The 13,297-nt window shown below is 34.3% G+C and overlaps 1 protein-coding gene across 1 annotated transcript; it reads right to left on the bottom strand.

The window, feature by feature from the left end:
* Nucleotides 1-454: 454 nt before the first annotated feature.
* On the bottom strand, nt 455-9,438 carry LOC100246691 (calcium-dependent protein kinase 10). The gene is made up of 7 exons (XM_002266697.5): nt 8,608-9,438; nt 8,379-8,522; nt 8,137-8,289; nt 7,000-7,115; nt 6,716-6,883; nt 1,109-1,339; nt 455-987 (listed from the first exon to the last, which is right to left on the bottom strand). The coding sequence occupies exons 1-7, from the start codon at nt 9,278-9,280 to the stop codon at nt 814-816; spliced, it is 1,659 nt and encodes a 552-aa protein (XP_002266733.1). The 5' UTR covers nt 9,281-9,438; the 3' UTR covers nt 455-813.
* Between the last annotated feature and the right edge of the window lie 3,859 nt (nt 9,439-13,297).

Genomic DNA, 13,297 nt, shown 5'->3' with positions numbered 1-13,297 from the left:
TACATTATTAGATGAGCTGGCATTCTTATTTATCCACCTCATTCTTCTTTTCAAGAATTACTATTATTTTATGATTTTATTTTCCTTTTTTGTAATCTTCAAAAATTTGAAAGGACAAATTCCTTAATGATAGGACATACCTGAAGCACAAATAAAAGCATATTAATTTTTATTAAACACAAAAAGAAATTCTATTTGTGAATTCTATTAAAACACTCTTTAAAGTCAGATACTTTGACTTTGGTTGTACACTTTCAAAAAAAAAAAAAAAATCTTATATATATATATAAATAGATCATATTGGTAGACCAGGTCATATTTTAATAAAAAAAATTAAAATATTTTAAAACTTCACACAAAAAATCTTAATTTAATTTACAATAAGAAATTAGGATTGCTTATAATAAGTGGGGAAGCTGCAAAGAAGCAAACTCTAGTGTTGTCTGCACAAAAGTTAGAAATCCAGAAAGACTCTTTTGAGTAAATAATCAAACACCAATGACTTGACAAATATACAAATATGACACATCCGCAATCCCCTGCCACTGCCGACATCTTAAGCCGTTTTGTTCTCTTCCTACACCCATATCCCACCCACTCAAAACCCCCAAGAATGTTAAAAAAAATAAAATAAAATAGTCTCCCAACCTCATTCTTGATATCCATAGGCATACGGCATACCCCACTTGTTGCCACATGTTACGCGTACGGGCCGTGGTAGTACCCATGGCTAAAGTCAGCTTCATCTTGACTCTTGAAACCAGACACTGGATGGGGACAAAGAAGAAAGCTCAGATCATCAAACCCTTTAGCTCAGACAGCAATAGATTGACCCGTAATCCTATCTTCAAGATGCAGAGAACCATCCTTCATCAGGTTGAGACTCAGGCTTTTGAACCTCTCCCTTGAGTACTGGCGAGAAGCCTTTCTCCAGTCGGTTCCAGTTTTCATCATTGCCACAAACTCATCGTAATTGATACGCCCATCCTGTGACAAAAAAACTATGCAAATCATCAAGAAAGGTACAGGGATGATACAATATCTTTGAAAGAGCTGGCAAGGCTTGAAAGTCATGATGCCAGCAGCTGGCAAGCCTTGAGAGTCAAACCTTGTCTGTGTCGACCTCCCGCATGATCTCATTCACTACATCAGCATCCGTCTCACCGGATTCATCTGCTAGGGCTTCTTGTAGCTCGATTAAGTCAATAAACCCATTTCCATCTTTGTCAAAAAACATAAAAGCTCTTTGGAAATGCTCATCATTCTCCATCCTCTGCAAGTGAATTGTCACTGCTACAAACTCTCCATAATCCAGGACTCCATTCCCATCCACATCAGCCTAACCACAAGTTCACAAGGTATTATTATTCTGTGAATAAAAGTCGGGAGTCCCTCAATTCACAAGGACTATCTGCTAATGTCATAAAATAAATAACAGGAAGTGTCTGAAAATCTCAGGGGCAATGCAAACTGCCTAAACTGCACCTGAAGACAGTGCATCTTCCAAACTCTCAGTTTTATTAATGGTGTATTAGGAAAATAAAATAAAATCTGATGGGGCCTACTGCAATGAAATACATCTCTTTGACCATGCATAGCATGTTTTCCTTATCATCCAGGCAGCCTCAATGCTTTAGACAACCAAAATGCAAATAATTATTTTATGCAATCTTGGGAATCTTCATAATTCTAATGGTAACAGCCGAGGAAATTTTAGTTTTCAACTAATCTACAGAAAGTGGAGAATTTGTTTCCTAACATGTATTTAATTTTTTATCTTAATGGGCTGACTAAACTGCAAAGATCATTAAACGTACTAAATTCTATAATCATTACAAGAACTATTTTACTATACCTAAGACTCAGGAACTTGAATTAAATCACATGATTGTGCTAATATTTCACCTTTCTTGATGTCACTTGTATATGAACTTAGGCAGCATGGATAGCTGACATTAATGCAACTAGAGAACTCACAACACTAACATTTTCAAAGGATAAGAAAAATTTACATATTCTCCAAAATGAAGGTGAATGACAAGTATTGAGAAAAGATATTTTCTAGAGCATAGACAGGCCACAAATATCAGGACTTCATCTCATATTGCATTACATTATGAAACACCATTACCATCAAACAACAATGCAACATATAAACTTGGCACTTCTTTCCTAATTTTACCTCACATAAAATAAATAAAAATAAAAAAACAAAAAAACAGAAGCTAATTCAAACTTTGAAATCCACTATTTGGCATTAAAGAGTTCCAATGTGAGAGTTGCCTTGAAAAAATACAAAATAAAATTTCCCATCACAATAGCAAAAGCAATTATTTATAACCAAGTAAAACATCACTGTTTAAAGAGAACTTTCATCATCTACAAAAGGGATATTTCTACATCACTACATATTCATATCCTTCCATTCAACAGTGAGCAAATACTAAATTTCTCTAGGAAGAATTCCAATTTATATCACTATGGGATCCATTTGGTTCAATTTTTCAGCAGTCTAGAATCACTTCTTAGCCGCCAAAGTTTAACTACTAAAACAGTTAAGAAAGAATAGATTTGGGGCTCATCAGCACTTCTTGAAAAGCTAAGATTGAGATGCTTTTGAAGAAAAGAATGCATAAAGAAGTTTGTGAACTTAAATGCTCTTTTATTTGGATATCAAATTTCTTTCTTCTATCTAGCCCTTATTTTGTCTTTTCATATGGATGGATTAACTAAAAGGGATCGAATGCACCAGATGTAAACAAAAAGAGAAAAGAAAAGAACTCGAGACAGATGACCTCCACTCATAAATACGATGTCTAAGAGGCAAAAATAATTCCAAAAACCTTCAAATATGTCTGTCTCCATCCTAACCCAAAGCATCTCTGCTCCAAGATGGCGATCCTCCACTAAGGTCAAATGGATTCAATGACTTCAACCTGCTGAACTTTTAATCTCAAGCATAGTTTTAAAAGGCGCGCTTAAAGCACACCTAGGCCCAAGGCGCAACCACTCCCCAATTATAGCGCCTCACTTGCCAAGGCATATGCCTTATTGGAGAGGCACACATTGTCCACTTTACTTTTCCTTCTTAAACACTTTTATTCTTAAAATTTCTAATTGTATATTGAAATTTATGTGATCTTGTTACTTTTTTGCTGAATACTTCTTTTAAATGTTTAGAATCTTAAATTCTTTATTAATTGGATTAGATTTCGGATCAATAAAATTGATATGCATCGTAGGTCATGTTTTACTTCGCTTAGGTACACACTTTATGTTGTGCCCTAAGCCTAAGCTATAGAAGACTTTTGTGCCTTAGGTGTGCCTTGTAACTTTTAAAACTATGATCCTAAGGTAAATTACCTCTACCTTTCTTTCCCTTCTCTCAAAAATCCTATTGTTTCTATCCTTCCTATAAGAACATTCTTTTATAGGAAAATGAAAAAAAAAATTAAGTGTGAAAAAAAAGGGGCAAAGCGCACCCAAGCAAATGAGGAGAATACAAAATGCACCAAAGGCACCAAAAGAACAAAAAACTAAACAAATCATTGGCTTCTTCATAAAATGAAGATAAAACCAAACAAGGAAACAAAGTCACCAGTTAAAAGAGGACTAGAACAAGAGTACAATGAAACTATACAGGAGTTTTTCACTATCTCTGAACTCCTTGTTCCCTCAAAACATCTTTTATTTTGCTTGCCATTTTCTAACCTCAGCCTAACTTACCTTCTCTCACAGTTAAAGAATGGATGTGCTGCAAAGAAGCCTACATCATCCTCAATTCCCTTTCAAAGACATGTCTCCAAGAAACAACGGAATCAATTACCCAGATCACTACCCCCTAGTCCCACCTAAACACTTGAGCATTTCTTACTGAAGCAATACCATATATAAACTGAAAAGAGTTCCATTAGCAATCTAAACAAAATTCAAAAAGGAGCAATTCAATGACTCGAATTTCTACCATGCAAGAACACCATAGTTAGGAATTACCTAATTTCCCAAACTAATGTCGTCAACTGTCAATATTTTCTCTCTTCTAGATCATAGTTCACGATCGATGATCTCACCAGGAAAGGAAAATATATGGAAAAATGGTCTGACAAATCTCTAAGTCATGCAGCTCAAAGGTAGCTGAAGCAAAAATTAGTAGACACAATGATGGGGAACAACCTGGAAATCTTGCTTTGAAGACTTATGAAAGAAAAAGGGAAAGAAACACTTTGAAGGTTTATGGGGAAGAAAAAAAGGAAAATTATTCAAAAAAAGTACTTCAGTAATGTGAGTGTTTCACATTTTTAATTAGAGGTTTATATTAATTTATTTTTAAATAAAGCGTATTAGAATTGGTTTACTAGTTCTTTTTTTCTTTTAATCAAATTTCTATTTGTGCTTCTAATTTGATTAGGAAAAGGAGTATATTCCTATTAGGACATATAGTCTCAATCTTGCTCAAGGAAGAATTACATACATAGTATTTCAATTTTATTAATAGAATTATTGAGAATTAGTAGCTACCTCACTTTTCTTGGAAGGTGTCACTCCTACTTCCCAAGTATGATTGCTCAAGAAAGTGTGATTGCCAAAATTCTCTTTTGTTTCTTCACCTAAGTGAAAATTGAAATTGCTTAGGAACCTTAAGTGTAATTGCCTAGAAGCCTCTCAATATGATTTCTAAGGACTTTCTTTCCTTTTGTCTTATATTTCATCTCATTCTGCAAATAATAATAATAATAATAATAATAACAGTATCGAAACTAGAATTAGTTGAAGTTTTAGCCCATGTGTTGCACCAGCTTTGCTCACATCAAAAAAGGATGGTAGTTGGTTTAAGTATGTTAATGGTTGTGTAGTAAACAATATTACAATCAAATATGGGTTTCCAATACATCAACTTGATGATATGTTAGACATTTTGGTGGATTCTATAATCTTTTTGAAGATTTATTGGAAGAGTGGCTATCACCAAATTAGGATGAGGTTTAAGGGTGAATAGAAATTGATTTTCAAGATAAAGGACGGTCTTTTTGGGTGGTTAGTTATGCTATTTGTGTCTCTGATTGTCTTGGATTAGCTCCAGTAAATTTCAGTGCCTGGATTGTGACAGTATCATTTATTTTACTCAATGGAGTTGAGTTTTTCCAAGCTGGAGAGAGATAATAGAGATTATCTTATTTGAATTAATTTTAGTAGTTTATTTTTTAATAAAATTTCTATTTGTTTAAATTTCCAATTTGATTAGAAAAATTTGTCCCATTCCTATTAGAAATAGTCTTGTCTTATTAAGAGAAAAAGTTCCATTAGTATATATAAACATATGTGGTATTTTAATTTCAATAATAGAATTATTGAGAGCTTAATAGCTATCTAGTCTTTCTTCACTTAGGGTGTGAATGCCATAATTCTCTTTTCTTAGCTTCACCTAGTGAGATTACTCAGGAACCCTAGATGTGATTGACATATTCTTTTTTTCTTGATTATTTTTCATTTTCTTTTGTCTTCTTTTATCTCTCAAGCTCATCATACAACAAAGAAAAACTTTTATAATGCTAGAATTTTTATGGTCCTGCATAAAACCCTGCTTGGGAGAGCTTTTTGAATACTAAAGTATCGTTTGAAGGTCAAATACAATTTTCAAGAATGTTTGAATAGAACTCTCATAGGTCAACCCACCACTTCTGAACATGATTTAATCGAACATTTGAGGAAAAGCAAGGATCAAAACTATGATGTGGGAAGCATATTTCATTTTATTAAATTTTTTGAAATGTCAGAATTATCCTTTTTTTTTTTATAAAATCATTTTTAAAATATAGTTTCTAGACTTAAAACCAATTGCACAAAAAATGTAGTTACTTGTCCTTTATAATTTTACCAATGAAAGCAGAAGTTAGAAGCTATCCCAAACAGGCCCTAAGACCCTAAGATATTTAAAAGCAATTAAAATTTAAACATAGCTAGGCCCATAAATGAAGGAAGCAAAAATATTTTTAGGTTGAAAAGAAAACAATAGGGAGAGAAGAATTCCCTCACCCACGCCCAACCCCCCCCCCCCAACAGAGTTGAAACTGCAATTAACATCAGATTCAGTTAACCACTCATCTTATTGGCAGTGTTCTACATATAAACTATATTCTCACTCCCCCCCTCTCTCCACTCACCATTATATAAACCATTTTGTTGAAGCCTGAATTACTATTAATTAGCCAAAATATTGAATTAATATGGCATTCCAACAAAATTTCCGTCTTTCAATTGAATGTCCTCTCGTATAAAGCTACTAATATCAGTTTTCCAATATAGAGTAAGTGAACAAACTTCATAGACTCTAGAAGAGTTTTAGAAACAAAAACATAAATCTACACAAAACAAAATTTAGCATATCACCTAACTGGATCTACAGTGGCTTTACAATTGCAAATGTTTGGAGTTTTATATAGTTGAGACAATCAGGCTGGTTTTGTTGAATCCCAGAATAGCAATGATCTATCTAGCTGTGTTTACAAGTTCAGTTTGACAGAGAAGTTCCAACATGTATTTTCAAAGTAACAAACAAAATGAAGTAAATTAAATGATTAGAAGTACAAGCAGTATTACATCAGTGGAGGATCTGAACTGTTTTACTAGAAATAAAGCATGCAGTATAAAATTCATCCTAAAATTCGCAAGAACTGGAAATAATATGAAAGTTTATGATATGACATGATATAATTACCACTTCCATCAGCAACTTTATCTCTGGTTCACCCAATTGTGAACCAACCTTCCGAAGTCCAGCCTTCAGTTCTTCATATGTTACTTTTCCATCATTGTCAGTGTCCATCAGTGTAAACATATCTCTGATAACTTCTACTTCTTCAACAGATAAGTGCTCTGCAATTACCTACAGCATTTGATGGAACAAACAGAAATCATCTATAAAAGATATGAACTGCAAATTATGGCAATAACGGTCACAGCCTGAGTAGCAGTTACACTTCAACAAATGTGGACACTTACTCGCATGGCTTTCTTCTTGAATCTGTTCATGCAAGAGAACTGCTTGAGCCTTGTTCTCACAATATCTCCTAATGGAACATTTGGAGCTTTCTTTGCATTCTGTAACCAGGAATGTTCTGCCAAAGATGAGAAAAGAAAAGCAAAAATCAGTATAACAAATTAACAAGAAACCAGCCATGTTGCAGGATGATTACAGAAATAGTTTCCAGGTGATAATGAAGTTTTCCAAATTTTCTTAACACAAGACTGGTTCCCACCATACTAAATGGAATACTTGCCTCTCATATCTTACATTTAGCTGTGACATATTAACATGCCCATTATATAGGGAAAGACTACTATTCCAGTTTGTAATATAAATTATAAACCCCTTCCTTTTAGCAAAGAAGGATTGGCACCCTGAATTGGATTACAAGGTAATCTTTGCCCTGTCTTCACTAATGTCTCAGTCACATTGCCCCTCTTAGACTAACCAAGAGTATCTGAAAGTTGATCGCATGATATAAACAGCTCCCCAAGGTAGCCCAAAAACCTTAGTCCCAAACAGGCCCCAGCATGCAAAACCCCTTTTCACTTAACTATGATGCTCTGCAGCAAAGTTATTACCATTAAAGACTATGAGATAAGAAATCAATATGAAACACACACACACACATGAGGCCAATTAGCATATGATATTTCAGAAGGAAGTTTGAAATGAACATTTGGTCAAGAAAATGAATGGCTAAAAGAAAGAAACGACAGAAAAATAAAATTTGGTAATATGTGCCTACTAACATAAGATGTCCAAGTTTTCGAACTATGAACCATTTAATGAATACGTCTTCCCCTGAATTTGGTATAGCTCCAACACTAGACTCCCATGACACTTATGCCCTTGCAGCCCATTTCTAGAAAAGCTAGAACTTTTACTTGTATCCTATTGAACATTACTATTAACTAATAATCTTGCATTAGCAAGGCTATTCAAACTATTTAAGTCAACGAAACTCCAGATCACCATCAACTTCCCAACAGATGATTCCTTACAAATACAGACAACATTACCTAAATATAAAGAATTCAGCTGACCAGGCAAATTGTGAACCCATACACATAAAAAATTCCAGTATCAAACATCTGCAAAAGACTACTTACCAAGCACCTGTTGAGCAGTCAACCGCTTTCTGGGATCCTGCTCCAACATTTGCCTAACAAGGCTCTTTGCATTATCAGAAATTTGCGGCCAAGGTTCCCTCTTAAAATCAATCACCCCCCTTAATATTGCCAAAGCAACACCCTGTTCCGTCTCTACAAAAAGAGCAAACAAAAAAGCAAACAACTTCACAATCGAATCTAACAATTACAGACATACTCACAATTCAAGAACCACAAAGTACCTGCCCAAAATGGAGGAACTCCACATAGCAAAATATAAAGAATCACTCCAGCACTCCATATATCCACTTCAGGCCCATAATTTCGCTTCAAAACCTCAGGCGCCATATAGTACGGACTCCCCACAATCTCCGAGAACCTTTCACCTGCGCCCAACAAAACCTTGAATTTCCGTAAACAACCAAAAACCCATAAACAAAGAAGCAAAATGAATCCACGCCAATACCATACCAGGCCGGAAAAACACTGATAGCCCAAAATCAATGGCTTTAAGCGGTGAACTCTCCCGCTTATTCGCAAACAAAAAATTCTCGGGCTTCAAGTCTCTATGGATCACTCCATTCTCGTGACACATTCTCACCACCTCTGCTATCGTCCGCGCCACACCGGCCGCAGCGCGCTCGCTGTAGTGCCCCCGTGCGACGATTCTATCGAACAACTCGCCTCCTTCGCAGAGCTCCATCACCAGATGCACGGCCTCGCTGTCTTCGTAGGTGGCCTTGAGCTTCACGATGTTGGGGTGATCGGGAAGACTAGACATTATAGAAACCTCACGCCTGACGTCCTCTATGTCGACAGCGGTCCTCAGCTTCTTCTTGGATATGGACTTGCAGGCAAGGCTATCACGGGTCTCGCGGTCGGTACAGAGGTAGGTGATGCCGAACTCGCCGCGGCCGAGTTCGCGACCCAGCACGTACTTGTCCCCGATCCGAGTCCGGTGACTCAGTGGAATCACGTCTTTCAGGACCCGGATCGGCGCCGGAGACCGGACCTGGTCGTCGGCGTATGGATTGGGTCTACGTTCTTTGGTCTTCTTCTTTCTCCTATGACCGTTGCTGTTGCTGTGGTTGCTTCTGTGGTCTTCCGCAGAGTCCACCTTCACGCATGCGATACAGTTACCCATGCTGTGAGCTGGTCACAGAGAAATACTCTAACAGCCTCTCACAGAGTCCGCGGTCGTCGTCCTCCTCGTGGTGGGTGGTGGTAGCGCCGGTGCCTCTCCGCCGGAGAGAGAAAACGCGGGGTCAGTTGAGGAAAAAAAGGGGCTATTCAAAATCTTCATTATTATATAATTTTACGTTGGATAATTCATTAAATATTTTACAATATTATACTTTTCCACCCATCCCAAGGTTATATAAAATTACAAATTCCTCCCACAATCTTTTCCAAATTACAAAAAAAACCCCATTTCTTATTCCTATTTCGTTCACCCATTCGATTAAAAATTTAAAAGCATATAAGAAGCTGACGGATTAACAATTATCGAAAAGTTCAAAGATGGTAAGTTAATTTGCTATAAATATATATATATATTTTCTGTTGAGTTGAATTTACAAAACTAACCTCTAGCTTCTGTCTAATTAGATACCTGAAATTTGAGTTCATTCCAAGTAAACATCAGGGTTTGACAGAGGAGGACTTGGTGGTCTTTTAGAGATTTGTAGCTTTGTGAATGGAGTCAAAAGGGTTCTATCCTTTTGCCTTGTTTGGCACACTAAAACCCATTATCATCATTAATGATTTTTTTTTTAATTATTCTTTTTGTTTGAGTTTACAAAGTCATCTCAAAGGAGGATATTTACCAACCACGCTGATTATTGGCTTACATAATAATTTGTTTTCTTTTTAATTTAATCATTATTTTATACGAATAGAGTGAATAACAACCCTTGATCTTACATACTAGGGTGTGGGCCATGGAATGGAAGGTTCGGATGTTTTGGACACCAGTAGTTGAAGTTGTTCACCCATAAACCTAGAAAAAAATTAATTAATACCCCCACACCCACAAAACCCCTTTTTCTCAAACCAAAGCTACCATTATATTTGTAATCACATGTCAATTATTGAATGAATACCAAAATAATCATCCAAAACCCGAATAACATCATCTATCATTCGAATCGATATCGATTATATATCATTACGAAAAACTTACAACTTAATCAAAGTCTAATGAATCATGAAGACAACCATTATTATGAATTCATTATTAAAATACACAAATGTGAAATGGCAAGCTTAATCTTATGTTTTTGCATGGCACTTATTCATGGGTCCAACACGGTTGTTTTTGGGTGCCCTAGGGCTCCCTTGATTCACACTATACCTAAATATTAATTAATTTTTCATAAGGGGAGGCATTTTGGGGTGGGAATGCCCTAAAAGGCAGTGGGAAAATAGTCAAAATACCTAATTTTAAGAAGGGAGTTGGTGGGGAGGTGGTCAATGGGAGGAATGGAGTCAAAAGAAGCCACCAATAATCCTTTAATAACATCACCCACTTACATTGAAATTTCTTTAAAATTCCTCATTAAAGTCAACAAAAATTATTGAACATCTTTTTTACTAAAAGCTACTGCAAAGCCTCTTCTGTTCTTTCCCCTCACCTCAAGCAACCATGGCCCCTTCCTAAGCATGATGACAGGGAAAGACCTTGTTTGGAAGTTGGTGTTACGCGTGTTTGGTTGAGAACTTGTCAAATAAAATATATCTACGTACACGGTTAGTCAAGAGGATTTTGAGATATTTGAGTTGATTTGACGTTAAGGATTATTTCATTTTTTTTAATAGATTTGAATTTGTCTAAAAGAAATATATCATTTTTATTTTTACATTTAAAAATAAACTGACCCACGATATCTAAAATTTATCAAAAACTTCAGAGGGAAAAATGACAAACAGGGCACAAGTGGGGCTCCAAATTATTTTTGGGAGGGTGTGTTTGGTTGAAAGGAAAGTGAAATATAGTTTTTTTTTTTAATTTTAATTTTAATTTGAATATATATGAAAAGAATGTCTTTTTATTTTTCAATGCATGCTAGGACCATGGGTCTCCTTGGATGCTCCTTGTGGGGGAGGGTCCACGATGGTACCATTATTTTTTATTTTTTATTTACATTTTTTCGGATTGGTGCCGCGTAAGGATAGGGATAAACATACGACAATTCCTATTTTTAGAATAATATAAAGTTTTAAACAATTATAATTTTAATTATTTAAATTTAGTAGATTTTTTAAATTATTTAAAAATAAATACAATGATTTTAGAAAGTGTTTTCAAACTTTTTATCACTTTAAAATTTGTATCATTCTAAATATTAGAAATACTATAAGCGTTTTCTAAAATCACTCTCAAACGTAATTTAAATGTTTTCTAAAATTACTATCAAATGCACTCTGAGAGTGCGTTTATGAGTGATTTAAAAAAAAAATTAATATTTCTAACACTTAAATAATCAAAATTTTCAAATATTAAAAACATTAAAAATGCTTCTTAAAATCACTATCAAACCAGTTCTTAAATACCAACTACAATATTAAAAAATAAATAAAAGACACCAAAATTATCAACTAAGTGAATCCAACATTCCAACTAAACATCATTGACAAAAATAATAATAATAAAATAAAAAGAATAAAATAAAAAATAGTATGTAGAATAATAAGGGAGAATCATCCTAACATGCAATGCAAGTTGGTCATGCAGAGGGATGAGAAATGAGAAAGGCGAGAGGGGCAAAAAGGCTAAAATAGCAATGATGGAGGGGCACGTTGGGATGGAGAGTAGGGGCGAATTCAGGTGGAAAAAGTGGATGGAATGCTAATGTTAAAACGTGACAGTATGATGTTGTTTGATGATGGGCTGCATAGAAAGCACATGTTTCTTCCCAGCTCATCTCCCACGCCTTCTCGATAAAGTTTGTTCCCTCACCTTTTCAAAAGTTCACCCATGGGGATGGGGTAGCTTCCCATTTCCATTTTCTCTCTTTACTCTCCTCCTTTTCCCTTTTGGGTCTCTATTGTCTCTAGTATTATTAGTGTTGTAAGTAAAACAATGAAAAGTTTACAAAACTTATCCAAACTAATTATAATCCATCATATCAATTGAGTTTTCACCATCCACAAAAGATGATTCAAATTTTTGAATGAGCTTATTTTATGAATTAGGTTTTCGATTTTACATGATCGACTGTTCACTATCTGACACTTTTTTACATTTTATAGATCCGTTAAAATAATTTATTGTTATTACATTATGATCGAATTAAATTTTAAATATATTTATTATTTTTTGTATTTAAAATTATTAATTCAAGTTCCATGGACCGTCTAAATCAAATTAAATAGATATTAAATAAGTTTGGTTTGATGATTTGATTTTTCTATCAATTCGATTTTGATTTAATCATTATTTTCATGTACATTAATTAATTTTGCCCACAATAATTGACATTATGGGGAATCACAATGGGACGGTTCAAGACAAGCCACTCTTATCCCAACCCATCATGTGCATTTATTGTTATTCTCATTCTCGTCGAAAAATAAAATTTAAATAGGACAGAAACTGGATATAGAAAATTCTATCGCCCCATTTAAATTGTTTTTTTCCAAATTTTTTGTTTTTTAAAATTAAAATTTATTAAAAAAAATGTGATTTATAAATTAAAAAATATTAGAAATATTTATAATTTATTTATATGAAAAGTAATATTTTATTTATGTTAAAAAATAAAAAAATCAATTTTAAATAATTTTTTTTATTTAAGATTACCCATAATGGAGAGAGGGTGGATAAGATAAAATCATAATCATGTCCTGTATCAATCCTAAGTTTTTTAAGGTTTCCCAAACATGCATTCAGATACGGATAGCTGAAAAAATCAGTCCTATTGTCATTTTGTATTTATTAATAGAAAATCATAATAAATGTAAATTATGTGAGTATCGTTATATTTAGTATTTATCTACAACAAAATTGAGGAATTGATAGAAGTAGTTAGCAAAAAATCTTGTAAGTTGATATTTATAAAACTATTTTTTCTAATCCACTACCGAGATTAATTGGGGCATTGGAGTGAGTCAACCGAACGACTAACAATTATAATACAATTAAGTCTACAAAATTAAGTGG

Source organism: Vitis vinifera, chromosome 17 (genome assembly GCF_030704535.1).
Source record: "Vitis vinifera cultivar Pinot Noir 40024 chromosome 17, ASM3070453v1".
Taxonomy (NCBI): domain Eukaryota; kingdom Viridiplantae; phylum Streptophyta; class Magnoliopsida; order Vitales; family Vitaceae; genus Vitis; species Vitis vinifera.
Note: the sequence above shows the minus strand (reverse complement) of the source record. Positions and strands in the feature narration are given on the sequence as shown.